At 37.7% G+C, this 26,685-nt stretch overlaps 1 protein-coding gene and 1 pseudogene across 6 annotated transcripts in view; both read right to left on the minus strand.

Moving 5' to 3' along the window:
* The window catches only part of MCTP2 (multiple C2 and transmembrane domain containing 2), a 252,157-nt gene that overhangs the window by 7,618 nt on the left and 217,854 nt on the right, over positions 1-26,685 (minus strand). For 5 of the 6 annotated variants that reach the window (XM_061158618.1, XM_061158619.1, XM_061158616.1 and 2 more), the window contains 2 exons: positions 13,998-14,107; positions 1,714-1,823 (listed from right to left, as the gene is read on the minus strand). In XM_061158618.1, the coding sequence (XP_061014601.1) occupies positions 1,714-1,823; positions 13,998-14,107 (220 nt within the window). The remainder of the gene's footprint in view (positions 1-1,713; positions 1,824-13,997; positions 14,108-26,685) is intronic. The other variant, XR_009695391.1, reaches the window with a different exon arrangement.
* LOC133068744 (U4 spliceosomal RNA) lies at positions 18,073-18,200 on the minus strand (annotated as a pseudogene).

The following is a 26,685-nucleotide window of genomic DNA, read 5'->3' on the forward strand; positions in this document are numbered from 1 at the left end:
ACAGTATAGTCTTCTTCTTCTAGGGTGAGGTGCAGGAAAGCATTCTCTACCAGAAGGATGAAGAAATAATGGGCAATGGTATTTACCAAGCTGACCATCATCTTAAAGACCATCGTCTTACATCATCTTAAAAATGAGGCAAACATTGGCCAAATGACTGTAATTTTGGATCGAATTCTCATTAGGGACAGATCAAAAAGAGTTTCAAGATCTGTGTTTTAAATGTGGAGAGTAAATGGACTGAGAAACTAGTACAAAAAAAGAAAGAAAGAATGAGATTATTCAGTCTATACAGATAACATTCAGTATATGAGTATTCAAGAAAACGCTTCTTATAAAATACATAGTCCTTCTTAACCAATGGGCCCCTGAGAAGCTCCATGTTCCCTCTCCTAAGGGTCAAATATGGGCCAATGTGCTAAAACAGAGGAACGAAAACTAAGCGTGGATATGAGATCTTTCTCAAATAGTGAGCATCGCCCAGTATTAAAATGGACCCCTGAAGAGGAAGTTAGAAAATCTTTTCCTTTTCTTGGGCTTTTTACAAAGGAGAGAAACTTTATGTGATAGAATTTTCACTTCCTGGACAAAACAGAGACTGAAGGGATTATGCTCTATTTCTGAAATGTTATGAGTTATTCTAGTTTTCCTATGACTTTTCCCATTTCGTCATGTCCGGGTTTGGCCTTTCTCATCAGCAGGATTCTACCTTTGTGGATTCTCTTTGGAAATGGTCTATCTACAATTAGTGGTTTTAGAAATATTTTATAGCTCCCCCTCACCCCAGCATTTCAGGCTTTCAGCTTTTGCTTAAAGAGGAATGCACCTCAACACACGTATCTGTAGCTTGCCTGAACCTCTTAACACCTGCAGATCCCTAGAGATGACTATGGTTAAGAATTGAGAAATGGTTACAGGAGCCAAGCCATGGAAAACCAGAAGTGAGAGATTCTTCCAGAAGAGGGGTGATTGCTTAGTTAATTAACTGCAATGCACTCTTCTTATATCAACCCAGTGCCCACGCAGCAACAGACACAAATATTCACAAAGCTGCTTGTAATTTTTCCAGTTTCTAAGCTTGAGTAGTAAGTCAAGTCCTGAAATTTATTTCCAGCGTGCCATTTTTGTTTCTACTCTTTAAAAAGCAGCTGAACTTTATATAGGCTTACCATTTCCCCTGGTAAGTAATACCTTTCCCTTCCCTGTGAGGCACTGGTTAGGTGGTCACTGTGGGTCACTCCCTTTCACCTCACTGCTTCTGGTTTTAAATATTGGGTTAGGTTATTTTTTTCCTTCCAGGGGAGATGAAATGTCAGGAGCAGCCTAGCAGTGGCTAGATCTACTTTTATATAACATACAGGGCAAGATGCAGGTGTTTGCTGTTTGAATAACAGCATTTCCTGAAAGTTACTGGGCCACAACAGTATATTATTCAGGAGTATTTATGACTCTGGAAGCCCAAAGGGAAATAGCATGCACAATCACATTTTTATTTGATTGCAATTATGCAAGAGGCCTATAAGTATCTATGCTGACCGTTCATGCCACTGGCCTTTTCAGGGAGGTCCTGGAAGTTTTTGACCCCCAAATGCTTTTCTTAATCTCGTTTAATTGCCAACAAAAGCACATTTAAAGTTTATAGCTGCACTTAAAAATGAGTAATTGGTTCTTACCTGGAATTGATTGCTAGCAAAAGGACCGTGCCAAACTTACCCCAGATTAAAATGATGTACCGGAGTGGAATGAAATACAGTGTGACGGTGGCAACCGCCAGTATCAAACAGGCCAGGAATGAAAGGAACGGGACCGTCCAGTTAAACGTGCTGCAGACAAACCACACACATGTCACTGTCTCTGATGCTCAGGAAAAGCAGTAGGTTCATTTTGCCATGTTTTTATTTCTTAGTTATACACATGAGAAAAGGTCTATTGGAGGAGTTGCTTCTCAAAACTGGGATATAAAAGTCTGCCAGAATGATTGGACACTGGAAAACAGTTTTGAGGTGAAGGTCGCAGACCAATTGCCATTCAGCTCATCTGGATCTTGGTGACTCTGCCTTCCTGGAACCGACAGTACTTAAGAGAAAACTCAGACTCTCAAAAGTGATTAAACACTGCAATATTGTCATGTGGCTCTGTGAACGCAGAGCTTCAAAATGAAAGGTGAGTTAGGTCACTTCAAAGTCAATATTTCTCTCTCAATTAACACATGCTTGCCAGTAAATATTTAGAGACGGGAGGCTATTATTACAGTGCTCTTGTGTTTTTCTAATAACTTATATTTAGAATTTCCAGACTCGTTGACTCCAGAAGGGTAATGATGCCCTGAAATGGGCTACGGAGCTTCTGGCTATAAACCATTACACCACCAACCCACCGATAACACAGGGAATGTTGCCGCATATCATTTTCATGGGACCCTGGCTCCTTTTGTCCTGTCTAGTGCCTGTTTTGACTTGAGATCTAGAGTATGAGATGTGGGACTGAATGTACTGTGGAAATCCTTGCAGAATCCTAGAAAGTAGTCATTAAACGCAGTGCCTTGATGAGAGCTCATGAGTGTCTAGAGTATTCTTCCAGGTATCTTCACTTAATATGTCTGTCTATTGACCCTTTGCCCTGGGCTAGGAATAAAAGAGACGAAAGATTTATTTCTGTTGTCTTTTTTTGGGGGGGGGCATATCAGGGGATTTGGGCATAGCAGCTTATAATAGTTATTGGGCACTTAGTAGGTGTCACTATCCTACGATATATATATATATACAGAGAGAGAGAGATTGTAATGCTTAACAATAATTCTTTCAAGTAAGGATTATCTCCCTCTTACAGATGAGCAAATCAAGGCTGAAGTAAGGATTGGGGATTAACATATACAAAATACTATAAATAAAACAAGGAAACAAGGACTTACTATATAGCACAGGGAAGTATACTCAGTATGTTATATTAACCTATAATGGAAAATAATCTGAAAAAAATACATATATACAGAGACATATATATGCATGCATAACATTGTAAATTAACTCTACTCAATAAAAAATAGAAAAATATAGGAGAAATCAACTCACGCCTCAATCTCTTGTTAAAGATTGCCTATGGGGAGATACAATACTACATATGCATGTGTGTGTGTTTGCTATCTCATGTCTTTAAATTATAAGCAAGGTTGAACACATTTTAATATGATTGTTGGTCATTTCGATTCTCAGTGATATTCAGCTTATATCCTTGCCAGGGGCAACTATTTAAGAAAGTACTTAAGAAAATTTACAAGCAAACTAGCATGGATTTGAGTTCAGGCTCTATCTCTGAAAAGCTGAGAAAGACAGCAAAGTCTTTCAATCTGAGCAATAACTTCTTCGCCACAGAATGGGAATAATAATACCCACAGCATAGAGTTTTGCTAGAATTAAACAGGAACTGGCATTTAACATACTCAGCTCTTCATGTACATTACCATATGTAAAACAGACAGCTAGTGGGCAGTTGCGGTGTAACGCAGGGAGCTCAGCCCAAGCACTCCGTGATAACCCAGGGGGTGGGGTAGGGTCCGGGGTAGGAGGGAGGTCCAAGGGAGAGACATAAGTGTACCTATGGCTGATTCACTGTTGCGTAGTGTTTCTGCACTCATCACTGCTGTTGTGTAGCAGAAACCAACACAACACTGTAAACTGATTATCCTCCAATTAAAAATAAGTTTTAAAAAAATAGCTCTGGTAACACATGAAAGATAGCTTAGTATTCAAATTAAATTTTTACCTTAAGTTTATTAAAAAAAATAGTTAGCTCTATTTTCTTGCATATTTTAACCACACACAAAGAAGTTACTACCTATCTGTTTTCCCTAGAACTTTGTTGCTGGATATTTTCCTCAAATAAAATCTCTTTGGAAACTTAAGAAATCAGTTCTTTGTCATATTTGTTGCAAACACTTTCAGTTTGTTACCTTGTCTTTTAAAAAACCTTGTTTATAGTTCTTAAAGATAAAAATTATAGATTTTACACTACCAAGTTCATCAAAACTTCTGCATATATGTAGGTCCATTCCTGACTATTCTCTTCCATAGTAGAACTTCTTAGGAGGCAACTTTACAATACTTGTGAAAATGTTATGGAATCCATAACTGCCCCTTTATGCCAGGGCAAGAAATTTAACCTGCAAATATCTTTGCACAAGGATGCAGAGATGGTACATTAATGTCTGATGCAGTATGATTTGTAAGTAGTTAAAAAAGAAAATAGCCTCAGTATTAAATAATATCTGAATAAAATCATAGACAAATAGTTTTAGTATCTTGAAAAAAAAATGAGAAAGTTACCACTAAACTGACTTAAAAATAAGGAAACAATAGAGTGTAAAAGATAATGTATTGCAAGAATTCTGGAGGTTACCAACTTCCGAAGTCAATTTCACTCTAATAATTTCTGCCAGATATTAAAATTTTGAACTTCTATATCTGTTAACTGTGTGGGGGGCAGAAGATACATATAGCCTAGGGTTTCCACAAAATAAGATTCAAGTAGAAGAACAATGCATAAAACTTATATATTCAGGGTAAGGATGAATTGAGAGAGACAAGTAGAAAGACAGACTGGAAAAGGATGAAAAGAAGGGAAAACAAATCTACCATATATAAATAGATGCAAAGAATTCTCTGTGTCATGATGCTGGTACCAGGATTTATCAACCAAGTTTATACTACCAGTATACTTTAAAAAAACCTCAGCAAAAATTTAATTAAAAAAAGAGATTCCAGGTTGAATCACCCCAAAGTGACTAGAGCAGTAATCTTCTCTAAGGAAATGCATTATCAACCCATATATCTGAGTATACTCCACACACACACACATACACACATGGAATGTGAGCTCATAGTTAAAACAGTAAAATATAAATGGATACACAGCATCATGAGTAAGAGCTATAAGTAATAGCAAAACCCCAAATAGAAGACCTCAAATATTGAAAGCAAACATAACACATTAAATAATAATGCTTAATACTTTAGAAGTCATAAAACAAAGGCTTAAAAATATGGTCAAGGACGAGATTGTAAAAAATGACCAAGAAGATTTGAAAACAAAGCAAGTAAAACTTTAAAAAGAAACACAGTGATTAAAGTTAAGACCTCCATGCATGGATTAAACAGGATTTTAAATATCACAGAAAACAGAGTCGTGCAGGGCAGCCCAGGAAAGGACTTAAAAGGCATCACAAAGAGTAGAAAGACAGATGTCAAAAAGAAGAGATACAGAACATAGACAAAGAGGGTTCCTGAACTGACTGGGAAGATGCTAAAAGTAATAGTGAATATTAGACTGTGGAACGGCAAAAACGTGCTCACTTAGGTCTCTATTTTCTGACCATAAAACAATACAGTTAAAAGCCAGGAGCAAAAAGATAGGTAGAAAACCTTCATATACTTCGAAATTAAGCAATATACTTCACGTCAAGAAACAAATAAAAACAGTAATTAAAAAACAAGTTTTTACTAAATGTGAATTAATAATGAATATCAGTGCCAAAATGTTTGGCATAGAGCTAAGCACCTAGGAAAGTGTAGGCACTATAAATGCTTATGTTAGGAAAACAGAAAGACTGAAAATAAATGATCTAACAATCCATCTTAAAAAGTTAAAATAAGAATAGTAAATTAATCTCGAAGAAAGTAGAAGAAAGTAATAAAGATAAGAGTAGTAATTAATGGAAAAGAAAACAGGCAACAGGGAGATTAACAAAGGTAACAGTTCTTGCTAAAGAATAATATAATTGATAAATGACTGTCAAGAAGAAGGGAAAACACAATTTTAAACATAAAGAAGTGGACAATGCCAGATTCTACTGTCATCGACGATAAGAGGATTTTTTTTATATAAACAACTTTATGTCAAAAAGTAGAAAATTTAAAATGGACACACTCTGAGAAAATGATACACAAACAGATATGAGAAGAAACAGAATAGCTGAACAGACCTATATACACCACAGAAACTGAATATTTGATTAAAATCTTTCCTGAAAGAAAACTTCAGACCCAGAGACTTAACCAGAAAATTCTATAAAGTCTCAAAGGAAGTAATGACACAAGGTTTACACAAACTTCAGATAATGAGAGAGAATACTGCCCACTTATTGTATGAGTCTAGAATAACCTTCACGCTATAAGGAATTTTCAAGAACTGTATATCCAATCTCACTGATGATTAAAGCTGCAAAAATTGTAAGTAAAAAAATTGTAAATAAAATCCCAGCATATATAAGGAGACTGGATAGCATGATGAAGCTGCTTTCATTCCAGAAATGTTAAGATTGGTTTAATATCTGAAAATCAACAATAATAATGCACATTAACAAAAATAGAAGAACTCAAAAACAACCAAAAGATGATCTCAATGAACACAGACAAAAGTTTGAGAAAACTCAACCTACATTCATGATAAAAAAAAAATCTCAGCAAAATAGGAATAAACAGTAAATTCCTAAAGCTGATAAAGCATCTTTCCAGAAAACAACATCATTAAAGGCAAAATGTTGAAAGCTTTCTCTCTGAAAAAGACAGGAGTATGAGAAAAGAATGTTTGCTAATACCACTTCTGTTCAACATTGTATTGGCATTACTAGCCAAGACAATAAAGCAAGAAAACAAAGTAAAATGTATAAGGACTGAAAAATAAGAAAGAAAAAAAATATTCCTAGACAATATGTTTACATAATACAACATCCAGAATAATAATCTTCATATAAAAATTAAGATAACTAAGTTTATCAAGGTTGATAAATACAAAGTCAATATGGAAAACAAATTTCACTTTTCTATCCTGTAACAAACAGGTAGATATAAAACCTGAAAAAAAGAGGCCATTTAAAATAACTGAAACAAATCAAGTACTTCAGACTATATCTCACAAAAATGTGTCAAATATTTATATATAAAACTCTTAAAGTAATATTAAGATAAATTAAAGATAACCCAAATAGATGAAGGAATATGTTACACTCATATATTAAAAATAAATTTTATCAAGATGTTAATTTTTCCCAATTAATGCAATCCTTATAAAGATCTCAATGATCATTTGCTCATGTGCAAGTATGGTGTATCATATATATTTATCTACTGGATGCTAAAAATGAAGTAATGTACCAGACACATTTGCACACACCATGTCAGATTTGCCCTGCCAACATCCAAGTCAGTGAAGTTATGTATTTTTTCCTAAGCCACCAACAGTTTTAGTAGTAAAATGTTTAAATGTTTCACAGGTTTTAAAAAGCTTAATATACAGGGGAAGAAAGTCAAAGCAATTTTACCAATATTCATGATCATGAAAATTTTTAAGTGATTACTACAGGCCATCCACTAGTTTAAACACACTACAGGCACAAATTCATCTAATTCTTCCAGAAATGTTATGAATAGCAATTGCTGGTATGCCCATTCTACAGATGAGAACTTGAGTCAGGAGAGGTAGTAACTGGCCACAAATCACTTCCAGTCTAAGTGACAGAACTGGGATCCGAATCCAGAGAGTTGCTTCAAGAGCCTACACTTGGACTTCCCTGGTGGTGCAGAGGATAATCCCCCGGCCAATGCTGGAGACATGGGTTCAATTCCTGGTCTGAGAAGACTCCACATGCCATGGAGCGACTAAGCCCTTGTGTAATTACTAAGCCTTTGCACAATTACTAAGCCTGTGCTCTCGGGCCTGAGAGCCCCACCTACTGAAGCCTGCATGCCTAGAACCTGTGCTTCACAAGAGAAGCCACCACAATGAGAATCCCACGTACCACAGTGAAGGATAGCCTCTGCTCACTGCAACTAGAGAAAGACTGAACACGGCACTGAAGATCAGCACAGCCATAAATAAATATTGTAAAAAAGAACCTACACTCACTGCTTGTATAGTAGACATTTCAGAGAGTGTAAGAAGGTCACTTTACTCATTTAATCCACTCAATATTCCTGCTTATAAGACTGAGGACTTAATTCAAAGATATTATATACTGGCTCTGCTATTGATTCGCTAAGTCATGTCCGACTCTTTGTGACCCCATGGACCACAGTACACCAGGTTCCCCTGCCTTTGAAGGAGTTTGGACAAATTCTCTGAAGTTTTTTCTTCCAGTGTTTGCTCAAATTCATGTCCATTGAGTCAGTGATGCTATGTAACCATCTCATTCTCTGCCACTCCTTTTTCCTTTTGCTTTCATTCTTTCCCAGCATCAGGGTCTTTTCCAGTGAGTCAACTTTTTGCATCAGGTGGCCAAAGTACTGGAGCTTCAGCTTCAGCATCAGTCCTTCCAATGAATACTCAGGGTTGATTTCTGTTTGGATGGACTAGTTTTATCTCCTTGCTGTCCAAGGATTCTCAAGAGTCTTCTCCAACACCACAGTTCAAAAGCTTCAGTGCTGAGCCTTCTTTATGGTCCCACTCTCACATCCATACATGACTCCTGGAAACACCATAGCTTTGACTATATGGATCTCTGTCTGCAAAGTGATGTCTTGGCTTCTCAATACACTGTCTAGGTTGTCATAGCTTTCCTTCCAAGGAGCAAGCATCTTTTAATGTCATGGTTTCAGTTACCGTCTGCAGAGATTTTAGAGTCCAGAAAATAAAATTTGTCACGGCTTCCCCCTTTTCTCCTTCTATTTGTCATAAAGTTTTGGGACAGGATGCCATGATCTTAGCTTTTTTAGTGTTGAGTAGCACTATATAGTTTGATGTGATCCACAGAGTCAAAGGCTTTGGCATAATCAATAAAGCAGAAGTAGATGTTTTTCTGGAATTCTCTTGCTTTTTCTGTGATCCAACAGATGTTGGCAATTTGATCTCTGGTTCCTCTGCCTTTTCTAAATCCAGCTTGAATGTCTGGAAGGTCACATACTGTTGAAGCTTGGCTTGGAGAACTTTGGAACACAGAAAAACATCTACTTCTGCTTTATTGATTATACCAAAGCCTTTGACGGTATGGATCATAACAAACTGTTGAAAATTCTTAAAGATGTGGGAATACCAGACCACCTGACCTGCCTCCTGAGAAATCTATATGCAGGTCAAGAAGCAACAGTTAGAACTGGACATGGAACAACAGACTGATTCCATATTGGGAAAGGAGTATGACAAGGCTATATACTGTCACCCTGCTTATTTAACTTATATGCAGAGGACATCATGCGAAATGCCGGGCTGGAAGAAGCACAAGCTGGAATCAAGACTGCTGGGAGAAATATCAATAACCTCAGATATGCAGATGACACCACCTTTATGGCAGAAAGTGAAGAAGAACTAAAGAGCCTCTTGATGAAAGTGAAAGAGGAGAGTTAAAAAGTTGGCTTAAAACTCAACATTCAGAAAATGAAGATCATGACATCCAGTCCCATCACTTCATAGCAAATAGACAGGGAAACTAATGGAAACAGAGACTTTATTTTTGGGGGGTTCAGAATTACTGCAGATGGTGACTGGAGCCATGAAATTAAAAGATGCTTGCTCCTTGGAAGAAAAGCTATGATCAACCTAGATAGCATATTAAAAAACAGAGACATTACTTTGCCAACAAAAGTCCGTCTAGTCAAAGCTATGGTTTTTCTAGTAGTTATGTAGGCATGTGAGAGTTGGACTATAAAGAAAGCTGAGCACTGAAGAATTGATGCTTTTGAACTGTGGTGTGGAGAAGACACTTGAGAGTCCCTTGGACTGCAAGGAGATCCAACCAGTACATCCTAAAGGAAATCAGTCCTGGATATTCATTGGAAGGACTGATGCTGAAGCTGAAACTCCAATACTTTGGCCACCTGATGCAAAGAACTGACTCATTGGAAAAGACCCTGATGCTGGGAAAGATTGAAGGCAGGAGGAGGAGGGGACGACAGAGGATGAGATGGCTGGATGGCATCACCGACTCAATGGACATGAGTTTGAGTTAACTCCGGGAGCTGGCGATGCACAGGGAGGCCTGGCGTGCTGCATTCCACGGGGTCACAAAGAGTCGGACACGACTGAGCGACTGAACTGAACTGAGCAGTATAGAGTAGCACTAATCCTCAAAACCTTACTAGACTCTTCACTCCAGTTACCATGGAAATACATTGTAGTGCTGGTCTTTCAAAGAACACCCAAGGTTGAAGAACTCTGGTAAGTCACAGCTTTGTATCTCAAAATTAAACAGTCTGTTAAACATTTTCATGGACTTCGATGGATTTCCTGACTTGGGAGCCCTCCATTAAATCCTAAGGGAATCCCTGACTCAAACATTTCAATTAATGAAAACATTCAAGGAATCCCCTTCATTCATTCAACTCTTCAGGTTCACTAACATATCCTAAGAATATCTTTGACAAAATTTCAAAACAAAACCCACAAATAACTGTCTCAACTTCTGGGAAGCTGGGTACAACTCCATTCTAGTGTTCCTCCCCCAACTGGGTACCCCACTGGTTGACCTTTGTGTCAACAGATTCATTATTTTCTTCATTTCTTAAGCATGGAAAAATGAAGTCCTTTGACTCTTCTATCCATGGAAACAGAGACATGGGGTCATAAAAGCCTGCAGACTATTCTTTTGTGATTTACCTCACAGGATGCTTTCCTTCATGGTTTTCGCCCCAGTTTGTGAACTCTCCCCACAACTGGCCTTCTGCCCTCACCCCGGTCATTCTGCCTTCATTTTCTGTCCCTTTCAACATGTAACTTTAAATATTCATTTGGCTGTGCTGAGTCTTAGTTGCAGCATATGGGATCTAGTTACCAGATGAGTGGTTGAACCCAGGCCTCCTGTATTGAAAAAGCAGAGTCTTAGCCAACAGGCTGCAAGGGCAGTCTCTCAACATGTAACTTTAGATTAAACATAAGACACATCAATCTGTCCTTCTGCCTGTGCTCACCTTCATCCAAACTTCACTTATCCTGCTTTCTCATCTTTCAATATTTCACAGCATGACTTCAGAGTCAGAGAACTTCTTCCTAGGAACGTGCCTTCTAAGCCTTACTCCAGAACATCTGCAAGCATGACTCCCCTGTCCTAGGTCTACTTTAATCTCATTATCTTCTCTGCAGAGAGGAGATTTCCCTAACCACTCAAGGACACTAGTGTTGTAGCCAACACTTCATAGCAATAGGACAAATAATATACATTACTCTTCTGACCCATCCTGTTTGCTGTCTGGGATAATACAAACGCCACATGCTAAGCAAATATTAGCCTGATGTATACATACATTTGAAATCTGTATACAGTGAGAAGGGAATTGGAAAATGTAGAGAAAAGAAAATACCATTTGCTCCAAATGAATACAAAGTCATCAGGGTCTTCTCTGCCAGCAAAAAGGGAAGCCTTGCTCTGAGAGATTTAAGCATGCTTATTTATTCTCTAGTTGCCAAAAGTTGGGCAAAAGTTTTCCTGGTCCTTATGCACTGAGTTACAATGGAATTCCAACAGAGTTACACATGATGTTGCACTTGAATGCCCAGCGGGAACCTTAAGGTCACTGCAATAATGAATGGCTGAAGAATTAATAGGAGCTGAGCCTCATGTGCCTTCCTGTGTCACAGCTGGGCAGAACAGTGCTCTGTTCATGGCTGAAAATACGTCTCGAGACATGGCCACCCCAGCTGTGCTGGGCACGGCCGCCGTCAAAAGGCACTGCAGAGCTGGGGGCCTGCTTAAATCACTCTGCCCTCTTCTCATCAGACACATTTCCTTGACCATTATCAACTGCACAACAGTCACATTTGTCTATTAACAGATATGCAAGCACAGAGATAGTCTTACCAAAGGACACGGCCTTCCGTCCTCAGCCTTGCCCCCACTCCACATCCTCTTATCTTCTTTCCTGCCAGGACGTCCCTTGCTCACTTTTTTTTCATTGACTTTCTGCATCCACTCAAGGCCTGTGTGACCTGCCTCACCTCCAGGAACTGCCACATCCGTCCCCGGTGGCACAGACATGCTAACGCCCCTCCACCTCCCTCCATCGAGCACAGTCTTCGGCTTTGAGCCTATGCACAAAGCCACCCACCCACTGAAGACCCCATTCATCAGCTCTATGCCCAGCTGGCTCTTCGCATCCTTAGAGATGCTGGTAAGTTGTTGCCTCTTCAGAACTTTCCTCTGCCTCTCTCTCTCTCTCTCTCTCCCCACCCTACATCCTTCTGGGGATGTAGTACCCATCTCCTACATCCCACCTAGCCTCTATCTAGCATCAATGTTATTTTAGCTGTCTTATTAGTATTCTTTCCCTCCACTGGAAAATATATTCCTACAGAGAAGAAAGTGGGGAGTACCAAGACATAGGGAGAGGATTAAAAGGTACAATCTACCATGTTTAAAATAAATAAGTTACAGGGATATTCAGGTACAACACAGGGAATATACCCAATTTTATAATAACCTTAAATGGAATGTAATCTATAAAAATTTATTATTCTGTACATCTGAAACTAATATACTGTAATATATTGTAATCAGCTATACCACAATAGAAAAGAGAACAAAACATAAAGGCAAAAACACACACACACAAAAAACCCAGATACCCAGAGGATAATGACATTATAGTGTAAAGTGGGGCAGGCAGGTTCAAATCCAAGCTCCATGGCTTATTCATTGTGTGATCTGGGCTTCATGTTTAATCATTCTGTGCTTCAGTTTCCTCATCTGTAAAGTGGGGATACTAACAATCCTTACTCTGCAGTGTTATTGGAATCATTTAATCCAATTTCTTTAAATGACTCCTTAAAGAAGTTGCTACATGTCAAAGACTTAGAACAGTGTCTGGCCGGCACATGACATTAGTTGGTTTCTATTGTCATTGTTATTTTGAATGCATTTCTTATTCTTAAACCAAGTCAGTGCCTGAGATTCAAACACTGATAGTTGATTGAGTGAATGAAAAATTATAATGCCCTCTTCATCACTTCACCATTTTTTACTGTCAGTTATATTTTTGCTAGGCAATTTTGAGGGTACATTCAGGAATCATTTTTCAATTTATATGAAACCTAGAGAGATAAAGCAGACAGATATCAATATACATGATCAAAAATCCTACTGCTCCTTAATTTTTCTCGACATTGCTCATGAAAATAACAACGTGTAAATTCAGTAAAAACTCACTAAACTTGTTTAAAGATAACTTTTAACCTGCCTTTTAAGCAAAAGAGACATGTTTTCTATGCCAATAATAAATGGATGTTCAAGGGCAATTTGTTATAATAAGTGACTGAGGAAGAAAATCAGTAACCACAGAAAGTTCCACATTAGCTGTTTATATTTCCTGATGTTAACCACCGCTTATTGATTTCCCTACATCTTCACAGACAAAATTTCACTTGGCTTTTAGTACTCATTTTAACCTCTTCTTTACCCATGTAATTTCTAAAAATTATGTCCTTTATGTAAAGAAACTAGAATGGCCAATAAAATAAGAACACTAGCTGTTTTTCAGAAAGGACAATGTGGCTGACACAACTCTGGATTTAAAGTGGGGAGCAATCACTTACAATTAAAAAAACCTCCTCTGCTCATGGGTATCAAATGAAGACCAAGTTACACAGAGTTCACAATGTGTAAAACAAAGTAAGCAAAAAATAAAAAATAAAAACATGAATCACAGAGAGGCTTTCTCAGTTGAGACTCCATTAGAAAATTAAATCTATGTTTTAACCTATAGTTTATCACTTAAACCAGAATGTTCTGAGAATTAAAAAAAAGGCACTATTAATAATTATGCTCGGATAACTAGTATAAATTGGGTCATGTGGTCCATCCTTGTGACACTGACAAACCTAAAGAACCAACCAACCAAAGTTAAAAGGCCCAAGACTGTTTCCGTTTTTTGTTTGGTTTTGTATTTTGTTTTTGTTTTGTATTTTTTTTGGTTTTGTATTTTGGTATTTTCTGATCCTACCCTCCCCAAGACCCTCCCCCTTGCTCGTCCAAGAGCATGGCAGTTTTACTCCAAACACAGTAATACGAACGTAGAACTTACTTCTTAATTCTTTCTCCAAAAGAGGCTAACTCCTCCAAGATGTTCTGAACAGTTGAGACAATATCCTGAACCATATAGATTCTTTCAATTAAGCCCTTCTTCTCAGATTCCTAAGAAACACAAAAGATTGAACTCAGTTACTTCATTTTTACTGGTCTGCTATAGAAATCATCATGCCAGTATTATCATAACATGGCTATTAGCAACCGAGTGACTTCAGGAGATAAATTTACATTTTTTACAATTTACTTATCGGCTCCCCAAATTCCTGACTACTCATGAGATGTGACCACTTGTCGTGTGCAAGCATGTCACCATCTCAATATCATGAGCTGATGAAGGGGAACTCCAGAGAACAAAGAACTTCATTTCCCTGCAGAGTCGCTGCTTCTCTCAGAGAATTCTGCAACTTCTTTCACTGGCCGATCCTGAGTTGCTCTGTCTTCACAAGGTTAGCTTACTTACCCCTCTTCTGATAGTTCTTCAGAAAGGCTTCCAGCAGGTAGCAATAGGGCATGCTGGACATCCAGATGATATTCAGCTGTCTAAGAATATTATCCTTACTTTGCTTAAAGAAAACTTAAAATGGGTTTTCCCACGTTAGGCTGTTGTTGTTCAGTCGCTAAGCTGTATCTGACTCTTTGGGACCCCATAGAATACAGCACACCAGGCTCCTCTGTCCTTCACTATCTCCCGGAGTCTGCTCAAATTCATTTACACTGAGGCAGTGATGCTACCTAAGCATCTCATCCTCTGCCGTCCCCTTGTCCTTTCGCCTCAATCTTTCCCAGCATCAGAGTCTTTTCCAGTGAGTCAACTCTTTGCATGAGGTGGCCAAAATATTGGAGCTTCACCTTCAGCATAAATATTCAGGGTTGATTTCCTTTAAGACAGAATGGTTTGATCTCCTTGCCATCCTAGGGACTCTCAGCAGTCTTCTCCAGCACCACAATTTGAAAGCATCAATTCTTTGGCACTCAGTCTTCTTTATGGTCCAACTTTCACACCCGTACAGGACTACTGGAAAAAACATAGCTTCGACTATACAGACCTTTGTTGGCAAAGTGATGTCTCTGCTTTTCATATGCTGCCTAGGTTTGTCATAACTTTCCTTCCAAGGAGCAAGGAGTCTTCCAAGGAGTCTTTCAATTTCATGGCTGCAATTACCATCAGCAGTGATTTTGGAGTGCAAGAAAATAAAGTCTGTCACTGCTTCCACTTTTTCCCCTTCTATTTGCTGTGAAGGGATGGAACTGGATGCCATGATCTATCCATGTTAGGTAGCTGATGCTTATAAAAATAATCTAGAAATCACTCACATGTTGGATAAAAGATGATTCCCTAAAGAAGGGCATTTTCACACTATATGTTATATTCTGATACCATATTCTAGCTCCATTATGAACTCTATTGTAACTGGGATTTAGTTACTAACTTCTTAGCTCAGGCCAAGCTGAGTCAGTATAGCTGTTACATCTAATATATAATACCTAAAACCTCAAATAAACCTAACAAAACTTATTTTTTCTACCTAAAATTTTACTTGGGTTAGAATTATACTAAATTATCTTCTAAATCCAAGAGACCATTTCTATAATAATCTTTGCAACAAAAGAAAAAAAAAATCATTCTCATCTTGTATTCTCTGTTCCATCAAACTGGACCCACGGATGGAGGAAGGAAAACATACTACCTCAAAGTGATTTCAGTGACTGGTAAAAGCATCAATATGACAGAAATGTCAAAAAGCAGAAATTTCCCTTGTTGTTTATGGAGTTACTGGCAGAAACAATGAGATGGGCTGAGGTTAGGATGTACCATTTCTATCTCCTTTATGGTAAGGGTGCTGGGATGGTCTGAGTAACATCTCACCATCTGTTCTGCACCCATTTATCCAATGATCCTGTACAGTAGGAGGTCATACTCATTGCTTCCTCTTGCAAGTCAAACTTGCAAGACATTTTTACTTTTTTCACTCCAATTTTCAATTTCTTATTTCCCTTACTCTCTTTCTAACTCTAATTCTTCAAGTGGTTTTGTATTAAAAACTGGATATACTGCCAGAACGACTTAATTCATGTTCAACAATCCACCAACATCTATTAATGGGCACAGTGGTGAAAACCCATCTCTGTCTGCTGCAGAAATATTCATGTTTATAAAGGAGGATTTGAAAGCACCAGGGAGTTTGACCCAAAGGGCAAAAGTGGCTTCCTCTTTTCAACAGCATACAGTTTAGGTCAAAACAATTTTTTGGAAAATGACTCAAATTTCCATGTGGCTCTGTTTCATAACAATGCCCTACTTTAGTTGACTGATTTTTTTTTTTCCCCTCCTGAAACACCCCAAATGCAGAGATTCTGGTTGTGATGAAAAGCCTGGGTTAGTACATCAAAATAATAAATGATTCTCACAAGATTCTCTCACTTTTTAATGAATTTGATGTTTTAGTTTGAATAATCAGTATTTAGAGACTAAGCTAAAAATTTCACTGTATCTAGGGTAACAAGATAATTTATGAACCATAAATGTATACTTTTAAGAGTGAAATTAAACAGAACTATGTAATATTTGAAGTATTTATCAACTGACAACTTGGTTTATTGTATTAGTGGATCTATAAAATTATTTCATTGTTATTTTCATAATGACATTGTTTCAAGATAAAAACATATACTTTACATATATTAGAACAAAGAAACTTGCCCATACTATGTGAATTGTAAAACGATACATAAGAATGATTATTCATTCCATATATTCATATATTTAATTGGTTTTCTAGTTATAGTTGTTAGTCCCATGTCAAGATTACTTTTCCACAAAAGTAATATTATCTTTAATGTCATCTTTTCACTTACATTTCATAAAATTGTTCTTATCTATCTTCAGAGTTGCACCTAATCATTGTTAAATTGATACATTAAATGGACTCTACTGTAGACCATAATTTTAATTACAAAAACACTTTCTCTCCAGGGACTGAGGTACTTTGAAAATTCACAACAAAAATGTGATACATGAAGAATATTCTTGATTCTGTTTTTTAAATATTAAAATCTGTATATATTTCAGCCCAAATAATTTCAAAGGCACTATACTCATTCATACGAACTTTATCAAACTTTTTTCAAGATAAAACTTTAAGTTGTATGTATAATTTTTCAAATTCTTCTAAAGTTGAAATTCTTCAAATTTATGCTGAAAAGTAAGTGGCTTCTCAATTTCCTTTCATTCCTGGGTAGAATTTATATTTATCCTATTAAAAATCAAAAGTTTTTTTAATCCCACCAACTGAGATAATCCAAAGTGTAACTTGTGAATTTAAACACCGAATCATGCATAGGATCTGACCTCACAGATTACTTTATGTTGAATATCCGGTGCTTTTGCAAAGAAAAAATTGTTATTTTTGCCAATTCTTTTAAAATTGATTTCCATTTACTAAAAGGTTTCAAAGATGAGGTAATTAGAATTTTCAGTTATCAAAAATTTTGATTAAAAAATTTCCAACTGACATGACCAAAATGCAACAAACACTGAAAAGATTTCTTTTTTCCCCCACAAGAGTTCAATAGCTTTGGAGAATGTTTAAGTTGACTGAGAGTTCAAAGGTTTCAAACACTCTTAAAATCAGACTGATGGATGGATGACTGGCAGCAAAAAGAAAGCGCACACAGCCATGCTGAATGAAATATATTTTTATATCTGACATATCTTTGCCATGAAAACTTTGCTGTTGCTATCCCAACTCTGTATATATAAAATATTTATAAATGTGGACACCACAGCTGCTAATTCAATTGGTTGTGCATTATCACTTGTCTGTATGCAACCATGGATAATAGGGTACACCATGATCTATCACTTGTAAATTTCTGCTTCAAAGATCCATTCAACTTACATGAGTATCTTATTAGCCATGGTGCTGTGCTTCATCAAAATTTGCATTCATATTATCACTACAAAATTAAATAACCTTCAATGCTACATGTTTCAAATAAATTTACAATAGCATTCCTGATGTCAAAGATTTCATTTTTTGTAAAACTAACTTGTAAAGCTCTATTTTGATTCCATACAGTGGATGTAAAAATATAACATTTCAGGTTGTCACAGCAGGGTACTGGAAAAGTTTTCAATTAGCAGTAATCGCCCTTCAGATAAACCTCATTGGCTACAATATTGCCACTGTGCAAAGCTACAACAGATTTCAGAATTAACTTACGTGATATTGTTTGAGTCATTTGATGGCCTGCTGATAAGACTGGCATCATTTGACTCTTCACAAGGTTTTTGATACATTGATGCTACTGAAGTGAACATATTAACATGTACCTTGCCCTTTCTCATACATGCATAATGAAACTTTGGGATGGAAGATGAGATAAGTGTGGAAGAACAGTCATTTGATCCAAACGAATACTCATGCTGCACACAAGAGTGTGTAAACACATCTTTTGGGCTGTGTAATTTAAAACCACGTTTCCAGAAGTGGTCTTCTAAAAATAACTATTGACAGTTGAAGGCTCTTCAGCAGGTTTGCAACTTAAGCTTACATGTATCAGTGATGTGATCATGGTCCCAGCGGTAGATAGGAAATGTGAATCAGTTAGTTCATTAACAATTATCTTGAAAAATGGATTATCAGTACTTGATTATTCATTATTCATATTATTCATTAAACATGCAACTCTTTACTATTATTTACTCACTGAAAAAGCATTATCAAGAAGTAAAACAACATGCAAATTTACCAAAAATAAAGAGTGAAATAAAGCATTATAGTAAAAATGTGCAGACTATTTTTTATTCCCCTATCTGTAGGACTGGTTAAATTCTGTATGTATTTACTATATATCAGTGCTATAGTTGCTATCGTTTCCCATCTTTCTCGTCACTGGGCACTCCGACCTGGTTGCTTGGACATTTTATGCATCTGACTGGCCCTGGCAATGACCTTGCCACCATAGGCAGGTACACTGGGGTCATCACATGCTTCTCCACAATTGCCTAAGAGCACTTTGTCTTATCAGGGACCATCCAAAAGCCTTCCTTTAAAGCTAAGTTTTATTTAGAAAGAATCAGGAAAATAGGCCTTAACCTGCTATCAGTGAGAATGCTCTTCATGTTCAGTTGCTCAGTCGTGCCTGACTCTATGCGACCCCATGGACTGCAGCCCGCCAGGCTCCTCCGTCCATGGATTTCCCAGGCAAAATACTGGAGTGGGTTGCCATTTCCTCTTCCAGGGGATCTTCCCAACCCAGGGATCGAACCCATGTCTCCTGCATTACAGGAAGATTCTTTACCTGCTGAGCCTTCGGGGAAGCCCAAGAACCCTTGTAACTGACATCTATTTCCTAGGCTGTAGGAAAGACTACAGCAGAGACTGAAAGCACAAACTGAAAGCCCGAGCAGCTTGTCCTAGCTTATTTTTATGGAAACAGTAAATATAATACTCAGTTTTTTTTAAAAAATAGGGACTATAAAAACAGTTAATGGAAATATTTGGGCAAATAGGAGCATGTGATGAACCTAAATCAGTTTTACCTAAAATTCATTAGCACAGGAAGGGACCAATTGTGTCCAAAGTATTCTTCGTGGACAGGGAGAAAAAGGCTTTTTCTTTAGTATAAGTTTCTACCCCCTCCTTGGAATCTCTGCACATAACACACGCTAGCCATATATGAGAGGGAAAAATTCAGCTGAGGGCAGGTACTCTGAGGATTAGTGGTAAATGTCATTTTTGTTCTCTGAGTGGCTTTAATTGCCTTTGGGTAATGAATCTGTGTATTCAACAAGGCATGGTAGCTTCTGTGCTACAAGATGATATTTACATTTTCATATCTTGAATGCTTCATTAACACTGGAAGAAATGGGTCTTCTCTGCTGGCCCAGTGGCTAAGAAATCATCTACCAATGCAGGGGAGATGGGTTCCATTCCTGGTCCAGGAAGATTCCACGTGGGCATTCCATGGGGCAACAAGACCTGCGCTGTGTAACTAACTACTGAAATCTACATGCCCTAGGGCCCATGTCCTGCAACAAGAGAAGCCACTACAATGAGAAGACCATGCACCACAGCTAGCCACAACGAGAGGAAGGCTGTGCACAGCGATGAAGACCCAGAGTAGTAAAAAATAAATCAGCAAAATTAAAAAAAAAAAAAATTAGAAGAGCCTCCTATCCCGCTATGCCCTGCTTGAATTGGTGGATCAATAGATAAGACCAGACTGCCCTACCTCAACTTGTGCTCTCAGTACCAACAACCGTGGTAGGTACATCCTTAGTGCTGAGACAGTGCGTATTTGATGGAGAAATGAATGGATGAAGAGGAAGAACAGAGGAAATCAGGTTTATATTAGTATCAAAAGATCATTTGCATCAACCCAGGAAATAAGTGCTTAGGGTTAAAGAGAAGATTTCAGGCCTCCCAACTCCAGCAGAATGACCTAAAGGTCCAACTTATACTCCTGGTCTCCATGAGACCTTTCCAGGGGATGCCAGTCCACAACAACTACTGTCTTGTTCTCTCAGTTTGCATCACACCTCTATCCTTTTCATCACCCTAGCAGCAAACGTTCTTTTCACTCTCTATACTGCAAAGGTTACCTTTAAAGGCAATGTACTCAAGTATGGATGTGAGAATCGGACCATAAAGAAGGCTGAGTGCCAAAAAACTGACACTTTCAAACTGTGGTGCTGGAGAAGATATTTGAGAGTCCCTTGGACAGCATGGAGATCAAACCAGTCAATCCTCAAGGAAATAAACCTTGAATATTCATTGGAAGGATTGATACTGAAGCTGAAGCTCCAGTACTTTGGCCACCTGAGGTGAAGAGCCAATTCACTGGAAAAGACCCTGATGCTGGGAACGATTGAGGGCAGGAAAAGAAGGGGACGACAGAGGATGACATGGTTGGATGGCATCACTGACTGGATGGACATGAGTTTGAGAGAATTCTGGGAGACACTGAAGGGCAGGGAAGCCTGGCGTACTGCAGTCCATGGGGTCGAAAAGAGTTGAACACACCTTAGCGACTGAAAAACAACTACTCTTGATGGGAATTTTCTCTAATTATATCTACTGGTATACCAATGGACATGTTATATGGTCTTTGATATTAGCATTTCCATTAATAGGAAACCAAGGTCTAAAGAGGTTAGGTGATGTGTCTGTGTCCACATATATGTGGCGGCAGATTCCAGCCCAGGATCATTAAGTCCAGAGCAGGTGTGGCTATTTCACAGGGGAGGCATTCAGCTCAACTTGTTCTTTTTGTCATTTGCTTCTTTGGTGTCTATGGATCTCCACTTACTATAGAACACATGGTTTTTAGACATCTCATTCAGTTACATACTTCTATCCAATGTTCATTTCCAGTATTCTTTGCCCAATTTTCATAAGAATGCATGTTAAATTATGCTTTTTGAAAATATTTGGGGAAAAACATTTCTTTCCATTCTTATTTTTATAACGTGTCTTGTGAAATATTTTAGCAAACTTTATGCACAACTTGCAAAAAATTTATACCATAATTTACAACATAATAAACTGCATCCACTCTTATTTAGGAGCTGAAGTAGCCAGGGTTTACAACAACAGATGAAAAGTTTGCATCTGGGGTAGGGGGGACTTAAGATGTACCAAATCCTCAGGTCTGCATATTTTATTAATCACAGGCTATGGAGTCAGGAGAAAGTGAGTTCAACACTGGTCTTGCCACCTACTAGCACTGTGATCATCTCAAGTTCCTAATGGTTTCTGGAGTCACAATTCCGCTATCTGAAAAAGGGGGATCATAATCCTGACCCTAATTGGAGTGTTTGAAGAATTAAATGTTATATGTAAAGCATTTGATACACTCCAAGTGCTTCATAAATGCCAAGCCCTTGCCCACTGAGAAAGCAAAGAAATGAAAAAGAAAGAATCACCTTTTGTCTAGCTTAAAGAATCCTGGGGTTCATTTATGTTTCAAAAGCAAGGATCTCCCAGGACAAGTCCACTCATGTTGCCCTGTGTTGTATGAAAGATCATCTGGCAGTTCTATCTGCATCACGCTGGCTTTATTTACACATTTCAGATTGAACCAGGGGATGTGGTGATAACACAGTTTAGCAAACACAGCATTCCATCTGCTGCTGCTACCAAATTGTCTGGGAAGAGTAATAGTGGCTCATTCAGGAAGACAAAACTGTTATTACATGTGCTTATATTTTCCCTTAACATACAAGCCTTCTCATTTATAGAGGGAAATGTGTAATAAAAACAGTGATGGCCACTGGTGTGATTAAACCAATGAACAAGATAATTGTGGCTGCATGCATATTTTTAGATTCCTACATTGAGAAAGAATGGGTTTTACTTCTCAACACGAATTTCAGAAAACACCAAGGCATAAATAAAATCCGCATGATTTAGGGTCTACTTCACCATCCCTGGGTTGGCAAGATCCCCTGGAGAAGGAAATGGCAACCCATTCCAGTGTTCTTGCCTGGAGAATTCCACGGAGAGAGCCTGGCAGGCTACGGTCCATGGGGTCGCAAAGCCAGACATGACTGAGCACCTAACACTTTCACGAACAAGTAGGTATTACCATGTAACAGAAGAGATGAAAGCACGGAACTTTTCAGATCCAGAACTCAAATTTCAAAAGAATCCTTTGTTTTATGCTATAGAGAATGATTATAAGAAAAACAATGCAATTATTATAATAATTTTAAGGAAACTAATTACAAATTCCAACTCTCTAACATTAAAATGCATATTATTATATAAAATGTATTGAGTATTATTTTTTTCATTGACCATTTGCTTATAAAATGTCAAAAAAAAACCCCAAAAACCCACTGAGTCTTTCAACTAAGTTTTAGAGACAGCTAAATGAAGAACAAATAATATGCCTGTGTTGTAACATGGCTGTTCTTTAAGAACAAAGCCAATAAATAAATGAATAAATCAGGCAGTGGATTTTTCCTTCTTCGAGGCTTTGCTGGCTTCCTCAATATCTCCAAAGAGCATAGCACTGTAGGTGCAATAAAGTAGCTTTGAGCCTCTAGGAGAGAATTAACACCATCAGAATGAATTTACAGCTAAGAATTCATTATATAATCAGTGTGTTACTCTAAGTCTTTCATACATGTTCTGAGTCAAGAAAATCTTTCTCTACTAATTACCTAGGCATAACCAAAGAGATAGTCCTAAAAATTGACCACATCAGGAAAGATCTTTGTGACATGCTTAAAAATTGGGTAGTATTTGTTACAGGATGCCCAGGATCCCCTAAAGGGAAAGATGCAACATTTCTATCTTAGGATCATCCCAATAATGCAAACCATCCAGAGCAAAGATGCAGAAATATGACTTCAGATTTTAAATGGGAATCTGTTTGGTCTACTTCATCCTACTGAATATTAAAAGCCTGCAATTTGAGAACTTGAAGAATTATAAACATCAGAAATAAACTGAGTGGCATTTAGCAGGGGGGGCAAAAAAAACCTCTCAGCATCTGTCATAACAAAGAACAAAAAGTAGTACTTCTGATATATGAGATTAAAAATTGTCCTCCAGGAATCTGGCGTATGCACTGGGAACTGTCTTTACGCGTTCTTCCCATGAGATATGTCCTGTGTTCACGGACACATGGACACACACCCACACACACACCCCCTGCTTTATGGTGCACTATTAAAGTGAGGAAAAATCTCTGTCCTCTTTCAAGAGAGTACTTCCTTCTCAGGTAGTATTTTTGCTTTGGGAAATGAATATGAAACAGACTGGATTTTGAATCAATATCATTTCGAAGCAGTTATAAACTGCTCCCATGACCTGTTCATCACACAAAGTCCTTCCACACTGACTGATCTTTACCAACAGGTTTCTTTGGCCTGCAACAGGATTTTCATCAGGGATCAAACCAAAGGGCTAAAAAAGTAAGAGGAAAAAATATCATCATCACGAGGAAGATGTGGATAAAACACACCTTTGAAAAATTGGGAACACTGTGGAGAAAATTATTTGGCATTTAGACCCTGGGAAGACTGACTTCCTTAAAAGTTTCTCTGAGCCAATTGACAGGCGCCACGGTGTTAGAGGTCAGACAGGCTGACGGCTTTCCCCGGCTGTCACTCCCACAGGTAAACACACAGTACGCCGCAGTTGCTGGTTTAGCTGTGTGTGTCCTCTAGTTTCCTTTGAGGTGGGGGGACTGAGGCGCGTGGAAGATAAAATAGTTATCACCTATGACTCAGCGCAAATACCACCTTTAAGCAGTCCTGACTCACCCAGGCACTGCATCTCTAACACCCAATGTAGTCTACAAATTTTGATGAAAAGGAGCAATCACAGACACAGAGAAAACACTCCCTAAATGTTATCAATAACAACGTGGAAAAACGGGCCAGTAAATTAATAACGTTTCCTTTGTATCAAGGTAACACAGTCCAAAATAAACAGGATTTAGATCAGAAGGACTGGATTTGAATCTTGCTCCTGGCTGGGAAATTTTCCAACGCATTGCTACATTTCACTTAACCTGGGTTAGTTCATTCACAGATGGGGAAAATAATATCAAATTTAAAAGTTTACTTTGAGTACTGAGTTAAAGCACATAGAAACAGTCTGTAAATTGTAAACACTCTACAAATATGAATAATCTAATCATTTAAATAATTCTTACTCAAAATGGTCGCTCTCTTTTTTTCCTTTTTAACTCTTTGGCTGTGTCCTGCAGCATGTGGGATCTTACCGGCCCGACCAGGGGTCAAACGGCACCCCTTGCAGTGGAAGTGTGGAGTCCTAACCACTGGACTGCCAGGGAAGTTCCAAAATGGTCTCATTTTAAATTATTGCTTTTATGTCATTTATTACTTAAGCTAAATTACAATTTCTCCCTTGAGAAAAAAGAGGTGTCCCTACCTATCAAATATTTTGTAAATTATCTGTCAATTACCTTGCAAACTCATGGGTTGATGGGGACTTACGGCAAACCACACTGAACCAGACGGGATTTCAATAGGAAAAACAAGAGGAACGGCTATTACCGTGGAAAATAATGACTTGTGGATAACGGAGATACAATGTCCAATGTCTTCTCTATTAGCATAATGTAAAAATTTTAGGCAATGGCATGATAAATATCCAGATGTACACTCTGTAACATCAGAGCCTGTTACTGTAAATTATTTAATAAGAGCATAATCCACATAAATACCATTTACAGTCTAGTGTACCATATTTCACAATATTTGGCAGCAACATACAAGGAAAATCTTTACAGTAGGAGTCACAAAGAAAATCCACAAGTACTGGGTCTACCAGTGAGCCTGAGAGAAGTAGGCTGAATAATGCTTCAAAATACTAGATTAATAACATTTCTGGATTATTTCTGAAAGTAATGAAGCCAAACATCTTAAGGATGGGCATTTGATTTTTTTAAAAGGGATCTGAGCAAGTCAATGTGTCAGGGAAAAGACTGTAAGAATAAGGAAGCCAATCCCTTTTAATTCAAAACATGTATAAACAGATAATTAAGAATTGGCTGGAATCCATTTTAATATTAAAGTCTCGGAAGTAAGATGGTATGGTAGGAATGTTAGCAATTAAATCACTTCATCACTGAAAATATTATTAATTCAAATTAAAAGAAGTTACATCAGAACAACCATTTGCTTTACTCCCCTGAAAATTATCCATAAGATTCTCTACAATATATCCTGTATGTAGACTGTATATGCCCCGAAAGTATGTGTGTGTATATTCAACTACTGTTAACTTTTCGAAGATAATTACCTGATTTTTCATTTTCTTAAACATACCACACCATCTAAAAGTAGCATGACTTAGTCAGCTGATTAAAAAAAAATCACTAATCAAACTAATTTGCTGTGTTTTAGACATGCTTAAGAAGGCGCAAAGGAATCATAAACAAAACTACTCTCACTATCAAACTGTAAGGAGACTTCCTCCAAGAATGACAGTCTTTCCTGGCTGAGACATTACAGGTCATCTTCTCTTTCTGGAACAAGAAAGCACAGGGAATAAGGCATGCTGGCCCTGAACAACTTCACCCAAAGGACTATGTAAGTGAACTTACAAGAACTTCTAAATGTACACACATTTCCTTCTCTCTCTAAGAAGGCTCTACCTGGGTGGTGGTAAGTGGACCAGTCATTTGGGAGGATAAAAATCATTTTTAAAACTAGGATTGATGGTTAAAATATACTTAGATTTTAGTGATAACATCCTAATATGTGAAAAGAGGATAGGGATATAATATCTATTCACATTCTTTCATTACAAAATCATCAATCCACAAAAATGTATGTCTCTTATTTTCTTAAAGGAAAAGATCCACATGTTTTTCACCCATAATTGACATGAAAGGAGGATCTTTTCCCCTTCCACCAAACACTGTAAAGCAAATGTGAACTCACTGATAATCTCGAACAGATGATCCAATCCTATTTCTGACAGCTGAGTTAAAACCAACCAACCCAAAATGCAGGCATCATGATGCAGTGTCTTTATGACAGCAATAGGCAGGTTTTTTTTTTTTTTAATTACATGCCCTTATTATTCTTTCTTCCTGTTTTTAACAGTAAATCCTGAAATATTCTATACAAGTGATTGCTGGACTAGAAAACAGAAAGAAAAGCTAATGCAAGTATTTATACATTCTGCAATGAA

This window comes from Dama dama, chromosome 13 (genome assembly GCF_033118175.1).
Source record: "Dama dama isolate Ldn47 chromosome 13, ASM3311817v1, whole genome shotgun sequence".
Lineage (NCBI taxonomy): Eukaryota > Metazoa > Chordata > Mammalia > Artiodactyla > Cervidae > Dama > Dama dama.